Source organism: Zophobas morio, unplaced genomic scaffold (assembly GCF_036711695.1).
Source record: "Zophobas morio isolate AGI-343-1 ecotype UQ-CSIRO unplaced genomic scaffold, CSIRO_AGI_Zmor_V1 ptg000040l, whole genome shotgun sequence".
Lineage (NCBI taxonomy): Eukaryota > Metazoa > Arthropoda > Insecta > Coleoptera > Tenebrionidae > Zophobas > Zophobas morio.
Genome location: NW_026972145.1, coordinates 1,388,290 through 1,410,073, shown reverse-complemented (window position 1 = coordinate 1,410,073; position 21,784 = coordinate 1,388,290). Strand labels below are relative to the sequence as shown.

The 21,784-nt window shown below is 33.3% G+C and overlaps 2 protein-coding genes and 2 long non-coding RNA genes across 4 annotated transcripts in view; all 4 read right to left on the bottom strand.

The window, feature by feature from the left end:
* The window catches only part of LOC135140300 (zinc finger protein 665-like), a 28,126-nt gene extending 18,851 nt beyond the window's left edge, over window positions 1–9,275 (bottom strand). The window contains exons 1-2 of the mRNA XM_064070792.1: window positions 8,948–9,275; window positions 7,768–8,895 (exon numbers count right to left, since the gene is read on the bottom strand). Of these exons, the coding sequence (XP_063926862.1) occupies window positions 7,768–8,895; window positions 8,948–9,052 (1,233 nt within the window). The 5' untranslated portion in view covers window positions 9,053–9,275. The remainder of the gene's footprint in view (window positions 1–7,767; window positions 8,896–8,947) is intronic.
* LOC135140646 (adenine phosphoribosyltransferase-like) lies at window positions 2,124–3,055 on the bottom strand. The gene is made up of 3 exons (XM_064071284.1): window positions 2,783–3,055; window positions 2,507–2,744; window positions 2,124–2,459 (listed from the first exon to the last, which is right to left on the bottom strand). The coding sequence occupies exons 1-3, from the start codon at window positions 2,875–2,877 to the stop codon at window positions 2,244–2,246; spliced, it is 549 nt and encodes a 182-aa protein (XP_063927354.1). The 5' UTR covers window positions 2,878–3,055; the 3' UTR covers window positions 2,124–2,243.
* Window positions 9,276–12,363: 3,088 nt separating the features above from the next.
* LOC135140649 (uncharacterized) lies at window positions 12,364–14,115 on the bottom strand. The gene is made up of 2 exons (XR_010282274.1): window positions 14,003–14,115; window positions 12,364–12,489 (listed from the first exon to the last, which is right to left on the bottom strand). It is a non-coding gene; the product is annotated as an uncharacterized LOC135140649 (long non-coding RNA).
* Window positions 14,116–20,301: 6,186 nt separating this feature from the next.
* Window positions 20,302–21,120, bottom strand: LOC135140647 (uncharacterized). The gene is made up of 2 exons (XR_010282272.1): window positions 20,910–21,120; window positions 20,302–20,427 (listed from the first exon to the last, which is right to left on the bottom strand). It is a non-coding gene; the product is annotated as an uncharacterized LOC135140647 (long non-coding RNA).
* Between the last annotated feature and the right edge of the window lie 664 nt (window positions 21,121–21,784).

Sequence of the window (21,784 nt, the reverse complement as noted above, 5' to 3'; positions counted from 1 at the left end):
AGTAAACATAACACACTTTTTGTTTAAAAAGTCGTCGCAAACGAACAACAACGGTGGTTATGAAATAAATATAAAAAATTTATTATATATGATTCCGTTGTTGTGGTAAAATTAAATATAAAAGTAATAAGAAACAAACTACACGTAACAAAAAATTATATAAGCAGACCTTCACTCAATAAACAATTTTTTTATTCATCATGTATATATATATTTTTTTTGACCTACACAATCTTGAGTTTTATTTTGAGACGTTGCTTAACCCATAAGCAGTCGCGCGTGGGTAAATATGACCCAAGCCGTACATTTTGTCAAATATCTTTTTTCGCTTAATCCCTATGGACTTCCGGTTTCATGAATTCCTTAATTATTCTTACCTGCGTCGACCCATACCAATTACCTGCACTTTATGCGAGTCGACAAATATGTATTTTTTTTTTGTAATATTTTTTTTTAAATAAAAATTTTACTTTATATGATATTACGCTTACGGGTTAAGTTGTTAGGTAAAATGCGTTTTTTTCGTAAAATTTTTGAAATTATTAAACAATTTAACAGGTGCTGTTCTTATTTTTATATTTATTCTTGTATAAAGTAATTACCATAATTACATTATCATGCCTGTCTGTTTATTTCTCTACTTTTTTTTAGCTTTCTACATATATAAATAATATGGATACTTTCTTTAATAACTAAAAGAGTCTATTCTCGAAAAATATTTAGTCCTCATAAAATACTCCTTTACCTACGGTCCATTACAAAGTGTACCATTTCCGGATTAACATTTATGACTGTATAAGTAATAAAATAAAAACTGTAACAAATCATCGTGTTTATAATTTAAATATCGACTTTTTTTTCTTATTGCGATTCATGATTATACGATTTGAGCAAACTACACAGTTTGCAATATTGCGTACACGAATCAATTTTTGAAATTTTAAATGAAGTGATACTTTTTAAATTGGGTGGCGACATCTAGGAATAGTTTAGGCAACGACCATCCATGACGGCTTAAAATTCGGGTCAGAAAACTCAGAAAGAACAAAGGCGCCGACACGAGCTGTCCCTACTGATTGTTATCTATGCTGTGGTCTGAGGTTTACGGGCATTTGAGGATTTTGAAAATTTGGTAATCTCAAAGTTTCGGGGATTTGAAGATTTTACTAATATGAAGACTTCAGGTTTTGTTTTTTTTGAGGATTTGAAGAATTTGAGCATTTGGGGTTTCGAGGATTTTAGTAATATGAAGATTTCAGGATCTGAATATTTGGTGATTTAAAGAATTTGAGGATTTGGCGTTTTCAGGATTTAAGTAATATGAAGATTTGAAGATCTGCGGATTTGAAGATTTTGAAGGTATGAGGATTTTAAAGATTTGAATATTTGGAAGATCTGGTGTTTTGAGGGATTGAGAATTTTCTGTTCTGAGCATTAGAGTATTTTGCGGATTTAATGATTTGAGGATCTGAGATTTTTGAAAATTTTGATGATTCCCTGCTTGGGGATTTTAAAGATTTGAGGATTTGGTGATAATCAACATAACCTCACTTTTCAAAATTTCTTATTTCCATAAAATCACAAAGGAGTAATAATTGCCACTACTTGAGGGCCAAAACGGTGTACAACATGTTTTGAACCAGTTTTAGCATCATTTTAAATTTAAAAATCCGTATCAGTACACATAACCTCACTTAATAAAATTCGTGTTGTTTGTACATAAAAGTCAAACTTTGACCCTTGTTTGACCCTACGTCATCAGTACGAGTCTATTTGGGCTCATTTCGAGTATTTTATCATTATATAATAGCAAAATAAACGAGTGAATTTGCTGTAAACATAACCTCACTTAATAAAATATGTGGTGTTTGTAAATAAAAGCCAAACTTTCACCGTACTGTCACGGTTGAGTTTTGAATTCCGTGATAAGTCACATTTCTTCTCTCCTTCGCCTCTTCATGTACGGTAAAGCGCGCCTGTAAGAAGGCAACCAGTAATACATAGCTGGTTTCGGAACGCTCTGCCCTACTAGAATTTTTAATTTAAGCTTTAAACTTAAATCAAAATTTTTTAACACTACTTTTCTTTTCTTTTTAGAACTTAAATTAAAAAAAGACGCAGACTGAGTCGTGCACATTTAATGTATAAATTATGTATAAAAATATTTTATTTATAAAAATACACAAATCCTTGGGAATGTTTTCATGGAATTTGCACCAAAATCTTAGATGTGCTATTTATCCTCAGTACTTGATTATCGAAATCACATTTGTTGGAACATTCAGCCTCCCCTTTAGTTCTGATAGCTCCATCAGAACCAAACAGGCCTCAACCACCCCTCCTAACTTCTTAACTAACGTACAAGCAGCCCCCAGACTCCCACCTGTTGCCAATAAATCATCAACAATCAAAACCCTCTGTCCCTCCTTTATGCTACTTTCTTGAATTTCCATGTTTGCCTTAAAGCACAAAATAAACACGTTGTCTCTATCACATCACACCATACCTCTCCATATTCCAGAGCATACGAAACTGAAGCCACTTTCCCTGGCAGTTTACCCTTTTTACGAACAGGCACGAAAGGCACTTCTAATTCCAACGCAATGAACGGTGCCAGCAGGAAACCCCGGGCGTCTATCCCCACGACACATTCGACAGGCGGTTGGATTTGCGTAGCGAACGCGATGAGAACTTCCCGGAGCATCGCTACGAGTTCTGCGTTTTGGAACACTGAGAATACGTCTCTAAACTATGTGTAGTAGTAGATCTGGGGGGTGCTTACCTGAAGAGGACGCCAGGTTTGGGGAAATCGGGGTACTCGTTCACGTGGTCCCTGATTTTTCGGATCTTTTTCTCGAGGTCGAGGGGGTTCGACATGATGAAGGAGAGTGGTTGTAAAGTGATTGAATGGTAATTAGGAGATGAAAGAGCGAGGGTAATTGGTCAAAAACTTGACAGAGGTTGTACGCAGGAGCAAAGCAGCGGAAGTTGAACTATGTGTCAAATTTGAAATAGTTAGCCCTTTTTCATCATAGCCTTTATGGCGGAAATTTCCCGCCTTTCTCCCCCTTCAAGGAAAAACCTTCGAGAAGCCGTGATAGGTTGTGTGGATTTTCAGGATTTGATTATTTTGAGAATATAGTAATTTGAGTATTTTTAGAATTTGGTAATTTGTGGATTTTGAGTATTTGAGGATTTGAACATTTGATAATTTAGAGATTTTGATGATTGAGCATTTGGTGTTTTTAAAATAATGAAGAATTGAAATTTTGAAGATTTGGTGATTTGAAGAATTTGAGGGTCTGGTGTGTGGTGTTTTAAAGATTTGTTTTGAGGATTTGAAGATTTGATTTGCGGATTTGAGGTTTTGAAGATGGGGATTTTAAGGATTCGAATATTTACTTGGATTTGGTAATTTGCAGATTTTGAGGATTTAAGGGTTTTGGGGATTTGAAGAATTCGGTGATTTGCAGATCCGGGGATTTTGAAGATTTGATGTTGTGAGGATTTCGCGTTATGAAAATTTTGGGGATTTTGCGGATTTAATAATTTGAGGAACTGCCATTTCTGAGAATTTTGACGATTTTGAGGATTTCGTGATTTGCTGATTGGGGATTTTGAAGATTTGAGGATTTGAAAATTTTGGCGATTTGAGGCTTTTGAGAATTTGATAATCTTGAGGATTTGGTGTTTTGAAGATCTGGTGGTTTACGGATTTGTAGTTGAGGATTTGAATATTTGACTTGCGGATTTTGAGGGCTTGAGGTTTTTGGGGATTTGAGGATTTTGAAGATTTGGTAATGTTAGAGTTTAGGGGATTTGAGGGTTTTGGGGATTTTAAGGATTTGGTGATTTGAGGATTTTGCGATTTGAGGATCCGAAAATTTTGAAGATATGATGTTGTGAGGATTTGGTGATTTTAGTATTTTGCAGATTTAATGATTTTAGGATCTGAGATTTTTGAAGATTTTGAGGATTTGATGTTTTGATGATTTTGATGATTGGGCATTTTGAAGATTTGAAAATTTAGTGATTTGAGGGTTTCGACAATTTAATGATTTTGAAGAATTGGTATTTTGGAGATCTGAGGATTTGGTAATTTGAGAATTTTGAGGATGAGGATTTGAACATTTGATAATTTAAGGGTTTTGGGGATTTGGTGATTTGAGGGTTGTGAGAATTTCAAGGATTTATAATTTGGTATTTTGAGGATTTAGTGATTTGAAAATGAGTAATTGAATACTTGAGGAATACTTTTTGAGGATTTGGAGCTTCAAGGATATGAACATTTTGAGGATTTAAGTATTTTGAGAGTATTTTTATAGTAATTTGAGGATTTTCAAAATTTAGTGATTTGAGGATCCGAGAATTTTGAAGATTTGATGTTGTGAGGATTTGAGTATTTTGCGGATTTAATGATAATAATAATATGCTTTATTATGCAAAAATTTACAAAGAAATTTGCACTCGTCTTTTAATGAGTTGAGGATTTGAGATTTTTGAGAATTTGATGATTTTGAGAATTTGGTGTTTTGAACATCTAGTGATTTGCAGATTTTGAGAATTTTAGGGTTTTGAGGATTTGGCGTTTTGAAAATTTTGGGGATTTGGTGATCCTCGGACTTTGAGTATTTTAAAATTTGAAGGTTCGTTGATTTGAGGGTTTTGGAGATTTCAAGGATTTAGGATTTGGTGTTTTGAGGATTTGGTGATCCACAAATTTTGAGGATTTGAGGAGTTGAGAATTGGGTGTTTTGAGGATTTTGAGTATTTAAGAATTTGAACATTTGATAATTTAAAGATTTTGAGGATTTGACGATTTGATGAATTGGTGTTTTGGAAATTTGAGTATTTTGAGAATTTGAATATTTTGAGAATTTGGTGTTTTGAGAATTTGGTGATTTTCGGATTTTGAGGGTTTCAATGATTTGATCATTTTAGAATTTTGAGGAATTGAAAATTTGAGGATTTGGTGATTTGACTCTTCAAATTTCGTGAACTCCTTCAACGATTTAAGATTTTTTTATTTTTTATAACAATTTCAGGATTTTTAGAATTTCGTGATTTGTGGATTTTAAGGATTTGAGGGTTTTTGAGCATTTGAGAATTGGGTGTTTTGATTTTGAGTATTTAAGAATTTGAACATTTGATAATTTAAAGATTTTGAGGATTTGACGATTTGATGAATTGGTGTTTTGGAAATTCGCGTATTTTGAGAATTTGAATATTTTGAGAATTTGGTGTTTTGAGAATTTGGTGATTTTCGGATTTTGGGGATTTCAATGATTTGATCATTTTAGAATTTTGAGGAATTGAAAGTTTGAGGATTTGGTGATTTGACTCTTCAAATTTCGTGAACTCCTTCAACGATTTAAGATTTTTTTATTTTTTATAACAATTTCAGGATTTTTAGAATTTCGTGATTTGAGGATTTTAAGGATTTGAGGGTTTTTGAGTATTTGAGAATTGGGTGTTTTGATTTTGAGTATTTAAGAATTTGAACACTTGATAATTTAAAAATTTTGAGGATTTGACGATTTGATGAATTGGCGTTTTGAGGAGCTGAGAATTTGGGGATTTTGAGGATTCGAGGGTTTTGTGGATTTGAAGGATTTGGTGGTTCGAGGATTTTTAGGATTTAACGATTTAAGAATCCGAGGATTTTGAAGATTTGATGTGAGGATTTGACGTTTTGAAAATTTTGAGGATTTGGTGATTCGAATATTTTGCCGATTTAATGATTTGAGAGTCTGAAATTTTTGAGAATTTTGACGATTTTGAGGATTTGGTGATTCAAATATTTTGCCGATTTAATGATTTGAGAATCTGAATTTTTGAGAATTTTGACGATTTTGAGGATTTGGTGATTTGAAATTTTGAGGGTCTGGTGTTTTAATGATTTGTGATTTGAGGATTTGAAAATTTGGTGATTTGCGGATTTTAGGGACTTGATATTTGGAGGATTTGAGAATTTCAAGGATTTGAGGATTTTAAGGACTTGAAATTTTGCAGATTTGGTAATCTCATGGTTTTGAGATTTGAGGTATTTGAGCATTTGGGATTTTTAGGATTTTAGTAATATAAAGATTTCAGGATTTGAAAATTTAGGGATTTGGGGATTTTGTGTTTGCGGATTTGAAAATTTGACTTGCAAATTTGAGGATGTTGAAGATATGAGAATTTTAAGGATTTGAATATTTGGAGTATTTTAGGATTTTGAAGATTCAATGTTGTGAGGATTTGGCGTCTTGAAAATTTTAATGACTTGAGGATCTAGATTTTTGTCGATTTTGAGGATTTGGCGATTTGAAGACTTTGAAGATTTGAGGATTTGGAGATTTGGTGATTTGATGCTTTTGAGATTTTGAGGATTTTGTGTTTTGGGGTTTTTAAGATTTGATTTGCGGATTTTGAAAATGAGGATTTGAATATTTGGAGGATTTGGTGATTTTGAAAATTTTGAGAATTTGGTAATTTGAGTATTTTTCCGATTTAATGACTTGAGAATCTGATATTTTTGAGAATTTTGACGATTTTGAGGATTTGGTGATTTGAGATTTTGACGGTCTGGTGTTTTAAGGATTTGTGATTTGAGGATTTGAAAATTTGGTGATTTAAGGACTTGAAGTTTTGTAGATTTGTTAATCTCAGTGTTTTGGGATTTGAAGAATTTGAGATTTTGAGGATTTGATTTGCGGATTTTGAGGGCATTTGAGGATTTTGAAAATTTAGTAATCTCAAAGTTTCGGAGATTCGAAGATTTTAGTAATATGAAGACTTCAGGTTTTGTTTTTTGCGGGTTTGAAGATTTGATTTGCGGGAGTTTGAGGATTTTGAAGGTATGAGGATTTTAAAGATTTGAATATTTGGAATATCTGGTGTTTTGAGAGATTGAGAATTTTCTGTTCTGAGCATATGAGTATTTTCAATGATTCCTTGCTTGAGGATTTTAACGATTTGAGGATTTGGTGATAATCAACATAACCTCACTTTTCAAAATTTCTTATTTTTATAAAATCAGAAATGAGTAGTCATCGCCACTACTTGAGAGCCAAACTAGTGCTCAACAACTTGTTTTGAATCCGTTTTAACATCAATTTAGCTTTTAAATTTGCATCAGTAAACATAACCTCACTTAACAAAATTCGTGTTGTTTGTAAATAAAAGCCAAACTTTGACTCTACATCATCAATACGAGCCTATTTGGGCCCATTTCAAGTATTTTATCACTATATAATTATTAATTAGAAAGTAAGCGAGTGAATTTCCTGTAAACATAACCTCACTTAACAAAATATAAACCTCACTCTTGAAAATTTCTTTTGTCGGTAAAATCACAAATGAGTAATAATTGCCACTACTTGAGGGCCAAAACGGTGTACAACAACATGTTTTGAACCAGTTTTAGCATCATTTAAGTTTTAAAATCTGTATCAGTACACATAACCTCACTTAATAAAATTCGTGATGTTTGTAAATAAAAGCCAAACTTTGACCGTACGTTATCAGTACGAGTTTATTTATATACAATTCGAGTATTTTATCACTATATAATTACAATGTAAACGAGTGAGAGTGAATTTCCTTCAAACATAACCACACTTAACAAAATCTGTAATCCTAAATTAAACAAAATAGGAAAATCGTGTAAATAAAAACCGATTTCTGGCCACAGGTGGTGTAACGACTGCATAGTCTTGTATTTAATGCACAAAACCCTCATTTTCACTAATAATTAAATCGTATCTCGACATAACCTCACTTTCATAAGGCGCTAATTCTTCCAAAACCGTGCCCCTCTTCACCTAAATTGTGCACACTTTTCATGTGCTGCTTGAAATAATACTTATCTGAGTACTTTTTATCACACTGGAGACACACGAAAGGCTTGACCCCCGCATGGGTCTGTGCGTGTCTCTCCAGCTTTTGCTTCTCCGAAAAACTACTAGGACAAGCGTCACACGCATACTTTCTCTCCCTAACCGGCACTTTCGCATTTCCTATCCCGTGACTCTTCGCTAAATGTATATCAAGCAGTCTCTTGTCTTTGTACGATTTATCACAGTGGTCACACCTGAAGGGCTTCACTTGGGAGTGATATCTCATGTGTTTTTGTAGCTCGCTGCGACTAACAAACGACTTCTCGCAAATGTGGCACACGAACTGCTTGTCTCCGGTGTGTCTCTTCATGTGTTGCTCGTAGCCGGATTTTAGGGGGAACCGACGACTGCACACGTCGCAGCCGTACTTCCACAACCCGGGGTCCGTGTGCACCACTAGCATATGCGAGCGGAGATTTTTATTCGTGTTGAAGGCTTTAACACAGACATCGCACTTATAATTCCTCCTATTAAAATGGGTGTATTCGTGTACGGTGAGGTCACTCTTGGTGATGTACGATTTACCGCAGATGCTACAAATGTGGGAGCGGCTGCCGTCGTGGTACTTCTTGTGCTGGATTAAGTTCGCCGACGAGGTGAACCGCATCACGCACTCGTCGCACTTGTAGGGCTTCACGACCTTTTTCGCGATGGAGTGTTCGCTGAAGCAGTGTTCGACGATTTGTTTGGCTTGGGGCATGACCACGTCGCACACTTCGCACGAAAACGAGCGCGTTTTTTTGTTGGGGGCTTTCAATTTACACTTCTTCGTGTAGAGGGATTTGGGGACTTCAGGGGGTTTGCGGTCTTCTTGGTGGGTGTAGATGTGCTCCGCTAGGATTTGCTTGTCGGTGAAGGTGGAGCTGCAGTGGTAACACGAGAAGATTTCGACAGGCTTGGGGAGGAGGGCGCTTTTGCGCTCGAGGGTGTACCGGATGCATAGTTGTCGAAACTCGTAGGCCCGTTCTAGTTCGGTTGTACACAAGTGGCAGATGTTGTAGTCGTCGCACCATTCCTGTAAATGGGGGTTATATTAGCGAAAGTGGAAGTTTCGGGATGGGGGTTACCTCTTCCGGGACTAGGTCCTGCAGTTTGGTTATTAGTGAGTCCCACGACGCGATTTTTTGAAGAGTGTCGACACAGTTGAGACAAACACAACATTTGGTGTCCATCCTATCATTCCTGTTGCGTTACGGGTTTGAGGTTATGTTGAAATCGACTTACAAGTGGGTCATGTAGTGGAAGAAGTAGTGACTGCACGGTGAGCTGGAGGTTTAAATAGAGTAAAATATGGGGTTTCTATGTGTGATGTGTTTTTAAATATTTTTTAAAGTTATAAACATAACCTCAAATATTTTCACGATAGGCAACCATACATACATTTTTATGTGCATTCAAAACATGGAGGAAGGAACTAATGATTTGATAATCTGAGATTTTTGACGATTTCATGATTTGAAGATTTTGATGATTTGCTAATTTGGGTTTCGAAGATATGCGGATTTTAAGAATTTGAATAATTGGAGAATTTGAGAATTTCGAGGATTTGGTGATTTGCAGATTTTGACGAGTTGAGGGTTTCGAAGACTTTAAGGATTTGGTGATTTGAGGATCCGAGGATTTTGATGCTTTGATGTGGGGATTTGGTAGTTTGAGTATTGTGCGGAATTAATGACTTAAGAATCTGAGATTTTTGACAATTTTGTGACTTGAAGATTTTGATGATTTGTTGATTTGAGGATTTTGAGAATTTGATGATCTAGTTATTTCATAACTAGGTTTATCGATTTTTTATTTTTTCTATATTTCAGCTTTGGAAAATTTCAATTTATCGTGTTCTTGACTTCAATTTTTCAGTTTTTAAAATTTTGGGTTTTTCAATTTTTCGATTTTTTTGCTGTTTCGGTTTTTCGATTTTTTAATTTTTCGATTTCTCCATTTTTCAACGTTTCAATTTTTCGATCAAATTAAATTTTCAATTTTTCCACTTTTCGACGATTCGATTTTCCAACTTTTGAATTTCTCAATTTGTCGACTTTTTCATTTTCCAATTATTCGATTATTCGATATCTCAATTTCTCGGAGTGTTCGATATTTCGATTTCACGATTTTGCAACTTTTCGATTTTCCAATTTTTCAATTTCTCGATTTTTGATTTTCCAGTTTTTCACTTTTTAGATTTTAGATTTTTCTATTTCTCCCAATTTTTCGTTCTTGTTCTTTTGATTTCTCAATTTTCTGTTTTTGTGATTTTTCGATTTCCTATTTTTGGATATTTTAATTCTTCAGTTTAACAAATCTCGATTTTTTGACTTCTCTTTATTTGAATTTTTCGAGTGTCGATGTTGCGATTAAATTAAATTTTCGATTCTCCGAATTTTCGGTTTTTCAATATCGGTTTCTCAATTTTTCGATATCGATTTCTCAACTCTTCTATTTTCCTTTTCAATATTTGGATTTCTCGATTTGCGGATTTTTCGATGATTGCAACCGATTTCTCGAATTTTCAATGTTTCGATTTCTCGAGTACGAATTTTCGATGTCTCGATTTCTGGATTTTTTAATTTTTCAATTATTCCATTTTTGAATTTTTCGATTTCACCATTTTTCGACATTTTGATTTCTCCATTTTTTGACTTTTCGAAATTTTGATTTTTCAAATTTTTTATTTTTCAATTTTTTGATAATATGTCAATTTCTCGATTTTCCAATTTTTCGATGTTTAAATTTTTTCGATTTTGTTGGATTTTCAGTGTTTCGACTTTACGACTTTAAGATATCTCGATTTCTGGATTTTTCGACATTTCGATTTCTTAGTTTTTCGATCTCTCGATTTATGATTTTTTCGATTATTCAATATTTCGATTCTTCGATTGAATTAAATTTTCGATTTTTGGACTTTCCGATTGATTTTTCGATTTCTCGGCTTTTCAAAGTTTCAACTTTTCGATTTCTCGTTTTTCGATTAAATTAAATTTTCAATTTTTCTAATTCTCGATTTTTCGATGTCGCGATTATTCGATTTTTCTATGTCTCGATTATTTGACTTTTCGATGTTTTATATAATAATAAGGTTTTGATTATTTGATTTTTCCCTGTTTCTATGTCTCCCTTTTTCGATTTTTCGACTTTTAGACTGATTTTTCGATGTTCCGATTTCTCGACTTTTCGATTTCTCAATTTTTAGATTTTTCGATCTCTGCTTTTGATTTTTCGATTTTTTGATTTTCCAATTTTTCGATTTTTCAAGTTTTGGACTTTGTAAATTTTAGATTTTCCAAGTTTTTGATTTAAAATCCTCAAATCCTCAAAACACACAATCCCCAAAATACCAAATCCTTTGGTGATTTGAGGATTTGACGATTTGAGGATCCGAGGATTTTGATGATTTGATGTGAGAATTTGGTAGTTTGAGTATTGTGCGGAATTGATGACTTAAGAATCTGAGATTTTTGACGATTTAGTGATTTGAAGATTTTGATGATTTGCTGATTTGAGGATTTTGAGAATTTGATGATCTTGAGGATTTGCTGTTTTGAACATTTGGAGATTTACGGATTTTGAAGATATGAGGATCTGAAAGGGTTTTGGGGATTTTAAGAGTTTGCTAATTTGACAAATTTCAGGATTTGGTGATTTGCGAATTTTGATGATTTACTGATTTGGGGATTTTGGAGATTTGAAGATCTTGTGATTTGAGAGTTTTGGGGATTTGACGATTTTGTTTTGAGGAGTTCGTAATTTGCCGATTTGGGAATTTAAGAATTTGTAGATTTTGAGGATACGAAGATTTTGTTGTTCGAGGATTTGGTGATTTGAAGGTTTTAAGGGATTGAGGATTTTCTGTTCTGAACTTTTGAGTGTTTTGATTTGGAGATTTTAAGGAGTTGAGACTTTCGGAGATTTAAAGGATTTGGTAATTTGAGGATTTTTAGTATCAGACGATTTGAGGATTTGGTGGTTTGAACTACTAGTAAGGCCCCTTTAGAACACAACACGTTTTTAATGCTTTTAGCCTGGTTTTCAGAGTAACTTTTAAAAAGTTAAATTTTTTTAAAGAAATTGCCCGGTTTTTCAAAATCACCCTTTTCTAAAAAGTCAAAATTTTAAGAAATATATTCTGTTTTATCAAACGTGAATACGGTTTCGGCCAAAAAAGTTACCATTTAAAAACACTTAAAATTCGTCTTTTTCCCTTGTTTTTCTGTTGGGACATTTCAGCACAATTGAATACGATTTTGTCTAAACAAATTTTCCTTTCAAAAACACTCAAAATTAGAAATCTTGCCCTGTATTAAAGACTTTTTTACTGGTAAACCCTTTCAGAACACATCGTACCTTTGTTAAAAGTTACAATTCGCCTTTTTACTGTTTTTTTGTTAGGCCACTTCAGCACACATATGAATATGATTTTGGCCAAACAAATTCAGGCAAAGTCTTCATGGTGGTTCCTATAATAAATAATTATAAAATTCCAACAAACTTTACTTAATTATTTATTTTTAGTTACATAATATAAATTTAATTCATCGAAGACTTTGATGAGGGCGGCGATGGTGTGATCGACGATGCCGGTGAGGGCAACGGCGCCGGGAACCCATCGTCGTATCTAGAAAAAAATATACATATTGAGTGGATTATCACAAACGCAAAATGTTATCTTTAATACCGTATTATCGAGAAAAAACCTCGTCTAGAGGGCCATGGAATTCTTTAAAAATATATATATGTTGGCACTACCTGCGCTGTTTGTCACAATGACAGTTTTTAATTTGAGGTTATGTACTTTGTGTACGTTATAATAAACGAACCTGCAAACGTTCCCAAATTATTTAATTAAAACAACATAAACAAGAATAGCACTAAAGTAAATACTCAAAATAGTGTCGCTTAATGGAAAACCACACTATTGCCACCACAATTTAGAAAAAAAAAATCCATGGATGACTAGACGAGTTTTTTTGGAACGAAGTTCCTTACGGCAGGCTTGGAGGAGATAGGAATTTTGCTGCACGACCGAACTGAAACAAATGTGATCCTAAAACCGTAACGGAAACTCCGTGGAATAAAACCGTTAAATGATACGTGCGCAGGCGCGACCAGAGGTGGTGCGAGCCGCACTTCAGACGGCGGCCGCCTTACAAGTGTAGGTAAGCAGAGAAAAAATGTTGTGCCTCGGTGGGATTCGAACCCACGTTTCCTTGCTCTCCGGCCAGGTATGCTGACCACTACACCACGAAACGACTTATTTGTACTCTGCTTACCGACGTGTTATTATGCCGCCACACAAGATTGAAGGTCCGCACACGTGCAGCTGCCTTACAAAGACACCGCCAACACGTGGAGACCGCACCGACAAAATATAAAAAATGTCCTAAACACTTTTCGTTCTCTCATCCCTTCTCTCTCTATTACCACTCCACCCGCCAATGCATAGTATATACTCATGAATTCATGGACACGCACGTGGCGAATACGCACATTATAGATACATTTTACTCGTGAGTAGCCACGTTTATTTTCATACAATTTCAAATCGTCAAAACAATAATAAATATAGTAACAATGGCAAAGCAGAGTATCAAAAAGCGTATAGGGAACGCGAAAAAGCTAAAAAAAATGAAAATAAGCAAGAAAGTTACGATATAAAGCAAAGATATCCTCTAAACTAGTGACAATATTTAAAAAGTTTATTGATTATTTTTTTAAATAATTAAAACAAATTCTCCCTTCAATTCCAAACATTTAAATATATATATATATATATATATATTGATAATTCTACCTATTTTACGTAATTTATTATTTCCTAAAATACTGAATTTCCTAAATATTTTCCTGTACTTAAATAAAAACTAATCAGCAAAATTTAAGAGAAAAATCAAGAAAACCTAGATAAAATTGAGCATGTTTTTTTTTTTGCAAATTGTGTCGATTCTACATTAGCCGAAGGAACTTCGTTCCTACCTGGTGTCCCACGACACCACATTTCTTTTTTTATTATATCGTACTATAATAGTTGGTACTTTAAATTCACATTTATTTTGTTTATTAATAAATTATTTTTCCTTGTGAAACCCTTATGACTGTTATAAATCAAATAGTAGAGAAATTTTTCTTACCTCAGAGTCATTAATCTTAGGAACTGAAACTTCACTACTTCGGACCCAAATTTGACTACAAATTTTCTTATCTCACGGTTGAGGGATACTTCAAGGCGTAATTCTGGACCTTCAAGTTCCTGTACCGCTACCGTGTCTTTATAAAAAAAATCATCCATTGTAGTAGGGGTCGGCAGCATCAATTGCGATCGCGCGTTTCAAAACCGCAATCCAAACTTCCACTTCAGCTTGCCCTTCACAACGTATGGTTAACCCTTCTAAAACGCTCATCGTGGACAATCTATTCGAAAGACAAAACACATTTTCCTAAAAACATTAAGAAGAAAAGAACATACCATTTTTGCTGTTTTATCACTAATTATCAGTTGTCACAATGTTGTATAGGCTGCGCTTGTACTGGTTGTCACAAACAGCGTTATATCCACAAAACACACGTTATATCACAACATAGAGAAGCGTCATAGTTTAAATCAAATGACGGTTGAGGACTTCTCAATTTATGTTGGTAGCAGTGTTTGTTTCTAACTAGGAATAAAAGTAACTATTTAGAAGAAATCAAATTACCAAATCCTTAGAATCCCCAAAACCTTTCTCATATCCTGAAATGACCAATCCTGGAAAATCTCAAATTCTCCAAATGTTCAAATCACCAAATCCTCAAATTCTTGAAAACGCCAATCCTCACAAGATCAAATCATCAAAATTCTCAGATCCTCACATCGTCAACCCTAAAAATCTCCGAAACCCTCCCTCAACCCCTTAAAATCTGCAAGTCACCAAATCCCCAAAACACAAAATCCTCAAATCTTTAAATCCTGAAATCTTCATATTGCTCAAATTTTTCGAATCTCCAAAATCCTGAGGTCACCAAATCTTCAAAATTTCAGACCCTCAAAACACAAAATACTTAATATACCAAATCCTCAAATTTTTCAAATCCTCAAATCACCAACTTCTCCAAACAAAATCATCAAATCCTCAAATTACCAGATCCCCAAAATCCCCAAATCAGCAAATTCTAAAAATCCTGAAAAATCCCTGAATCCTTAGAATCCCCAAAACCCTCAATTCTTCGAAATTCTCAAATCCTCCAAATATTCAAACCATCAAAATCTTCAAAACGCCAAATCCTCACAACATCAAATCAAAATCCTCGGATACTCAAATCGTGAAATCCTAAAACTCCTCAAATCACCAAATCCTTAAAATCTCCGAAACTCCCAATTAACCTTAAATTAGCAAATCCTAAAAATCCTGAAAATCGTCAAACTACCAAATCCTTACAATCCCAAAACCCTTTCAAATCCTCATATATCCTAACTTCAAATCACCAATCTGCAAAATCCTCAAATCCCCAAAACCATAATGCGCAAATCAAATCTTCAAATCCTTGAAACACCAAATTCTCAACATCTACAAATCCTCAAATTTCGTAAATGACCGTCAAACACTAAATCCTCAAAAATCATAAAATTCTCAAAACTCTCAAATCACCAAATTTTCAAATCCCCAAAATCGTCAAAAATCTCAGATTCTTAAGTCATTAATTCCGCACAATACTCAAACTACCAAATCCTCACATCAAATCATCAAAATCCTCGGATTCTCAAATCGTCAAATCCTCAAATCACCAAATCCTTAAAATCTTCGAAACCCTCAACTCGTCAAAATCTGCAAATCACCAAATCCTTGAAATTCTCAAATTCTCCAATTATTCAAATTCTTAAAATCCGCATATCTTCGACACCCAAAAATCAAAATCTTCAAATCATGAAATCGTCAAAAATCTCAGATTCTCAAAACATTAGTTCCGCAAAATACTCAAACCACCAAATCCTCACATCAAATCATCAAAATCCTCGGATCCTCAAATCGTCTAATCCTAAAAATCCTCAAATTACCAAATCCTTTAAGTCTCAACTCCTTAAAATCTCCAAATCAAAAAACTCAAAAGCTCAGAACACAAAATGCTCAATCCCTTAAAACATTCCAAACACCAAATCCTCAAATCCCTCACCTAAAATCGCCAAATCCTCGAAATTCTCAAATCCTCCAAATATTCAAATCTTCAAATCCTCAAATCTTCATCTTACTAAAATCCTCGAAACCCCAAATACTCAAATTCTTCCAATCCCCAAAACCCTGAGGTCACCAAATCTTCAAAATTTCAAATACTCAAAACAAAATCCTTAAAATACCAAATCCTCAAATTCTTCAAATACTCAAAATGCCTAAATACTCAAAATCCGCAAATCACCAACTCCTCCAAACAAAATCATCAAATCCTCACTAAACGCTCAAAATCCTCAAATCTTCCTTAGAATCTCCAAAATCTTCAAATCCTCATATCCTCAAATCACCAATCCTCGAAATTCTCAAATCCTCCAAATTTTCCAATCATCAAATCCTCAAAATATTTAAAACGCCAAATCCTCACAAGATCAAATCATCAAAATCCTCAGATCCTCAAAACGTCAAATCTTAAAAATCCTCAAATCATCATATCCTTAAAATTTCCGAAACTCTCAAGTTTTCAAAATCTCCAAATCACCAAACCCTCAAAATACTCAAATGATCAGAACACAGAATCCTTAATCCCTTAAAACCCTCAAAACACCAAATCCTCAAAGTCCGTAACCTAAAATCGCCAAATCCTCGAAATTCTCAAATCCTCCAAATAATCAAATCCTTAAAATCCTTTATATGAATCCTCAAAATACCCAAATCCAAAAAATTCTGAAAATCGTGAAATTACCAAATCCGTAGAATCCCCAAAACCTTCAAATCCTCATATCCTCAAATCACTAGTCTTTGAAATTTGCAAATGCTCCAAATATTTAAATCACCAAATCTTCAAAATCTTCAAAACACAACTCCTCACATTAAATCATCAAAATCCTCGGATTCTCAAATCGTCCAATCCTTAAAATCCTCATGTATTCAAAATCCTCAAATCCCCAAGTCAAATCTTTAAATCCTCAAAACACAAAATCCCCAAAATACCAAATCCTTTGGTGATTTGAGGATTTGACGATTTGAGGATCCGAGGATTTTGATGATTTGATGTGAGGATTTGGTAGTTTGAGTATTGTGCGGAATTAATGACTTAAGAATCTGAGATTTTTGACGATTTTGTGATTTGAAGATTTTGATGATTTGCTGATTTGAGGATTTTGAGAATTTGATGATCTAGTTATTTCATAACTAGGTTTATCGATTTTTTATTTTTTCTATACTTCAGCTTTGGAAAATTTCAATTTATCGTATTCTTGACTTCAATTTTTCAGTTTTTAAAATTTTGGGTTTTTCAATTTTTCGATTTTTTTGCTGTTTCGGTTTTTCGATTTTTTAATTTTTCGATTTCTCCATTTTTCTACGTTTCAATTTTTCGATCAAATTAAATTTTCAATTTTTCCACTTTTCGACGATTCGATTTTCCAACTTTTGAATTTCTCAATTTGTCGACTTTTTCATTTTCCAATTATTCGATTATTCGATATCTCAATTTCTCGGAGTGTTCGATATTTCGATTTCACGATTTTGCAACTTTTCGATTTTCCAGTTTTTCGATTTCTCGATTTTTGATTTTCCAGTTTTTCACTTTTTAGATTTTAGATTTTTCTATTTCTCCCAATTTTTCGTTCTTGTTCTTTTGATTTCTCAATTTTCTGTTTTTGTGATTTTTCGATTTCCTATTTTTGGATATTTTAATTCTTCAGTTCAACAAATCTCGATTTTTTGACTTCTTTTTATTTGAATTTTTCGAGTGTCGATGTTGCGATTAAATTAAATTTTCGATTCTCCGAATTTTCGGTTTTTCAATATCGGTTTCTCAATTTTTCGATATCGATTTCTCAACTCTTCTATTTTCCTTTTCAATATTTGGATTTCTCGATTTGCGGATTTTTCGATGATTGCAACCGATTTCTCGAATTTTCAATGTTTCGATTTCTCGAGTACGAATTTTCGATGTCTCGATTTCTGGATTTTTTAATTTTTCAATTATTCCATTTTTGAATTTTTCGATTTCACCATTTTTCGACATTTTGATTTCTCCATTTTTTGACTTTTCGAAATTTTGATTTTTCAAATTTTTTATTTTTCAATTTTTTGATAATATGTCAATTTCTCGATTTTCCAATTTTTCGATGTTTAAATTTTTTCGATTTTGTTGGATTTTCAGTGTTTCGACTTTACGACTTTAAGATATCTCGATTTTTGGATTTTTCGACATTTCGACTTCTTAGTTTTTCGATCTCTCGATTTATGATTTTTTCGATTATTCAATATTTCGATTCTTCGATTGAATTAAATTTTCGATTTTTGGACTTTCCGATTGATTTTTCGATTTCTCGGCTTTTCAAAGTTTCAACTTTTCGATTTCTCGTTTTTCGATTAAATTAAATTTTCAATTTTTCTAATTCTCGATTTTTCGATGTCGCGATTATTCGATTTTTCTGTCTCGATTATTTGACTTTTCGATGTTTTATATAATAATAAGGTTTTGATTATTTGATTTTTCGATGTTCCGATTTCTCGACTTTTCGATTTCTCAATTTTTAGATTTTTCGATCTCTGCTTTTGATTTTTCGATTTTTTGGTTTTCCAATTTTTCGATTTTTCAAGTTTTGGACTTTGTAAATTTTAGATTTTCCAAGTTTTTGATTTAAAATCCTCAAATCCTCAAAACACACAATCCCCAAAATACCAAATCCTTTGGTGATTTGAGGATTTGAGGATCCGAGGATTTTGATGATTTGATGTGAGGATTTGGTAGTTTGAGTATTGTGCGGAATTAATGACTTAAGAATCTGAGATTTTTGACGATTTTGTGATTTGAAGATTTTGATGATTTGCTGATTTGAGGATTTTGAGAATTTGATGATCTTGAGGATTTGCTGTTTTGAACATTTGGAGATTTACGGATTTTGAAGATATGAGGATCTGAAAGGGTTTTGGGGATTTTAAGAGTTTGCTAATTTGACAAATTTCAGGATTTGGTGATTTGCGAATTTTGATGATTTACTGATTTGGGGATTTTAGAGATTTGAAGATCTTGTGATTTCAGAGTTTTGGGGATTTGACGATTTTGTTTTGAGGAGTTCGTAATTTGCCGATTTGGGAATTTAAGAATTTGTAGATTTTGAGGATACGAAGATTTTGTTGTTCGAGGATTTGGTGATTTGAAGGTTTTAAGGGATTGCGGATTTTCTGTTCTGAACTTTTGAGTGTTTTGATTTGGAGATTTTAAGGAGTTGAGACTTTCGGAGATTTAAAGGATTTGGTAATTTGAGGATTTTTAGTATCAGACGATTTGAGGATTTGGTGGTTTGAACTACTAGTAAGGCCCCTTTAGAACACAACACGTTTTTAATGCTTTTAGCCTGGTTTTCAGAGTAACTTTTAAAAAGTTAAATTTTTTTAAAGAAATTGCCCGGTTTTTCAAAATCACCCTTTTTTAAAAAGTCAAAATTTTAAGAAATATATCCTGTTTTATCAAACGTGAATATAGTTCGGCCAATAAAAGTTACCATTTAAAAACACTTAAAATTCATCTTTTTCCCCTGTTTTTCTGTTGGGCCATTTCAGCACAATTAAATTCGATTTTGTCCAAACGAATTTCCCTTTCAAAAGCACTCAAAATTAGAAATCTTGCCCTGTATTAAAGACTTTTTTACTAGTAAACCCCTTCAGAACACATCGTACCTTTGTTAAAAGTTAAAATTCGCCTTTTTACTGGTTTTTTGTTAGGCCACTTCAGCACACATATGAATAATTTAATAATATAAGTAATTGGATTCGTCTGTAGGGGCAGTATACTAATAATAATAATAATAATAATAATAATAATAATAATGAATGATTCAATAATTGTCAAAATTCAAAAAGCTGTTTTGTTAGGAACATGTCATATTGTTCGTAAGTTTCTTGAACAGTCTGATCATGTCAGTCAGATTAGATTAGCACCAGTAGGTCAGAGTAGTGTAGGTCACTTTTCATGTGATGCGCGGATAAATGGTCGGTAGTTACGCTGGACTTTTGGGGATGGGGTGAGATTAGAGAATAATAGCAGACTAATTTGTATGCTGTAATTCTAGAATCTCGAAAGTTGTTCTGTTAATCTAATCAATGCATATCATTACTTGGTCTTAGTACCCGTAATGATAGAAGTCTTGCCTGAATGCCGGTCATTTCCGGGTCAGTGGTGGGTCTTAAAATAATATGATTTTGGCCAAACAAATTCAGGCAAAGTCTTCATGGTGGTTCCTATAATAAATAATTATAAAATTCCAACAAACTTTACTTAATTATTTATTTTTAGTTACATAATATAAATTTAATTCATCGAAGACTTTGATGAGGGCGGCGATGGTGTGATCGACGATGCCGGTGAGGGCAACGGCGCCGGGAACCCATCGTCGTGTCTAGAAAAAAATATATATATTGCGTGGATTATAACAAACGCAAAATGTTATCTTTAGTACCGTATTATCGAGAAAAAACCTCGTCTAGAGGGCCATGGAATTCTTTAAAAATATATATATGTTGGCGCTACCTGCGCTGTTTGTCACAATGACAGTTTTTAATTTGAGGTTATGTACGTTGTGTACGTTATAATAAACGAACCTGCAAACGTTCCCAAATTATTTAATTAAAAACAACATAAACAAGAATAGCACTAAAGCAAATACTCAAAATAATGTCGCTTAATGGAAAACCACACTATTGCCACCATAATTTAGAAAAAAAAAATCCATGGATGACTAGACGAGGTTTTTTTTTTATTATATCGTACTATAATAGTTACTACTTTAAATTCACATTTATTTTGTTTATTAATAAATTATTTTTCCTTGTGAAACCCTTATGACTGTTATAAATTAAATAGTAGAAAAATTTTTCTTACCTCAGAGTCATTAATCTTAGGAACTTAAACTTCACTATTGGGGATCCAAATTTGACAACAAATTTTCTTATCTCACGGTTGAGGGATACTTCAAGGCGTAATTCTGGACCTTCAAGTTCCTGTACCGCTACCGTGTCTTTATAAAAAAATCATCCATTGTAGTAGGGGTCGGCAGCATCAATTGCGATCGCGCGTTTCAAAACCGCAATCCAGAGACGCAACTCAGTGTAAAATATCGAGACTCCACGCCAACTGACGTTGCGAATTGGAACTAATATTAAGAGCGCGCAGATTTAAAACATCTGCCCATTTTTGTTCTTAAATTTTATTTTGTTTTCACTACTGCTGCATTAAACAGCTGTAAAAAATTATAGTAAAGTACTAAAACTAAAGTATTTTCTTCTTGACATAGCAATAAAAAAACAAAGCCTAGGTTCAAAACAATTTATTAAATAAAAATAACAGTCGTAAGACAGATGTATCTAAAAAGTATATAAAAGAGCACAAAAAAAGGTGTCAAAATATTCTACTATTACTATAGAAAATCAAATTAATTAATAGTTTTCTCGATTATTCTATCTTAAAAACTTCTTAAAAAGTTCTTTATTCCTTGGAAATGTAAAGTATTTTACTGTAGGATCTGTCTGAAAACACTTTCCACAACCAGTAACTGCACATTTTTTTCGGTATTGATAAGAACCCTATAAATGTTTCATTTTCCATGTTAAATATATGCTTAAAACTAATTTTAACGCTTACCTTCTCCATTTTTGAATTATTAAAACAAAATTTCTCAAGACCAGTGAAAACGGCAGCTTTATAGCACACAATTAACAAATCGAAAAGCCAAACTAAAATACTGATTTTTTTTGCAA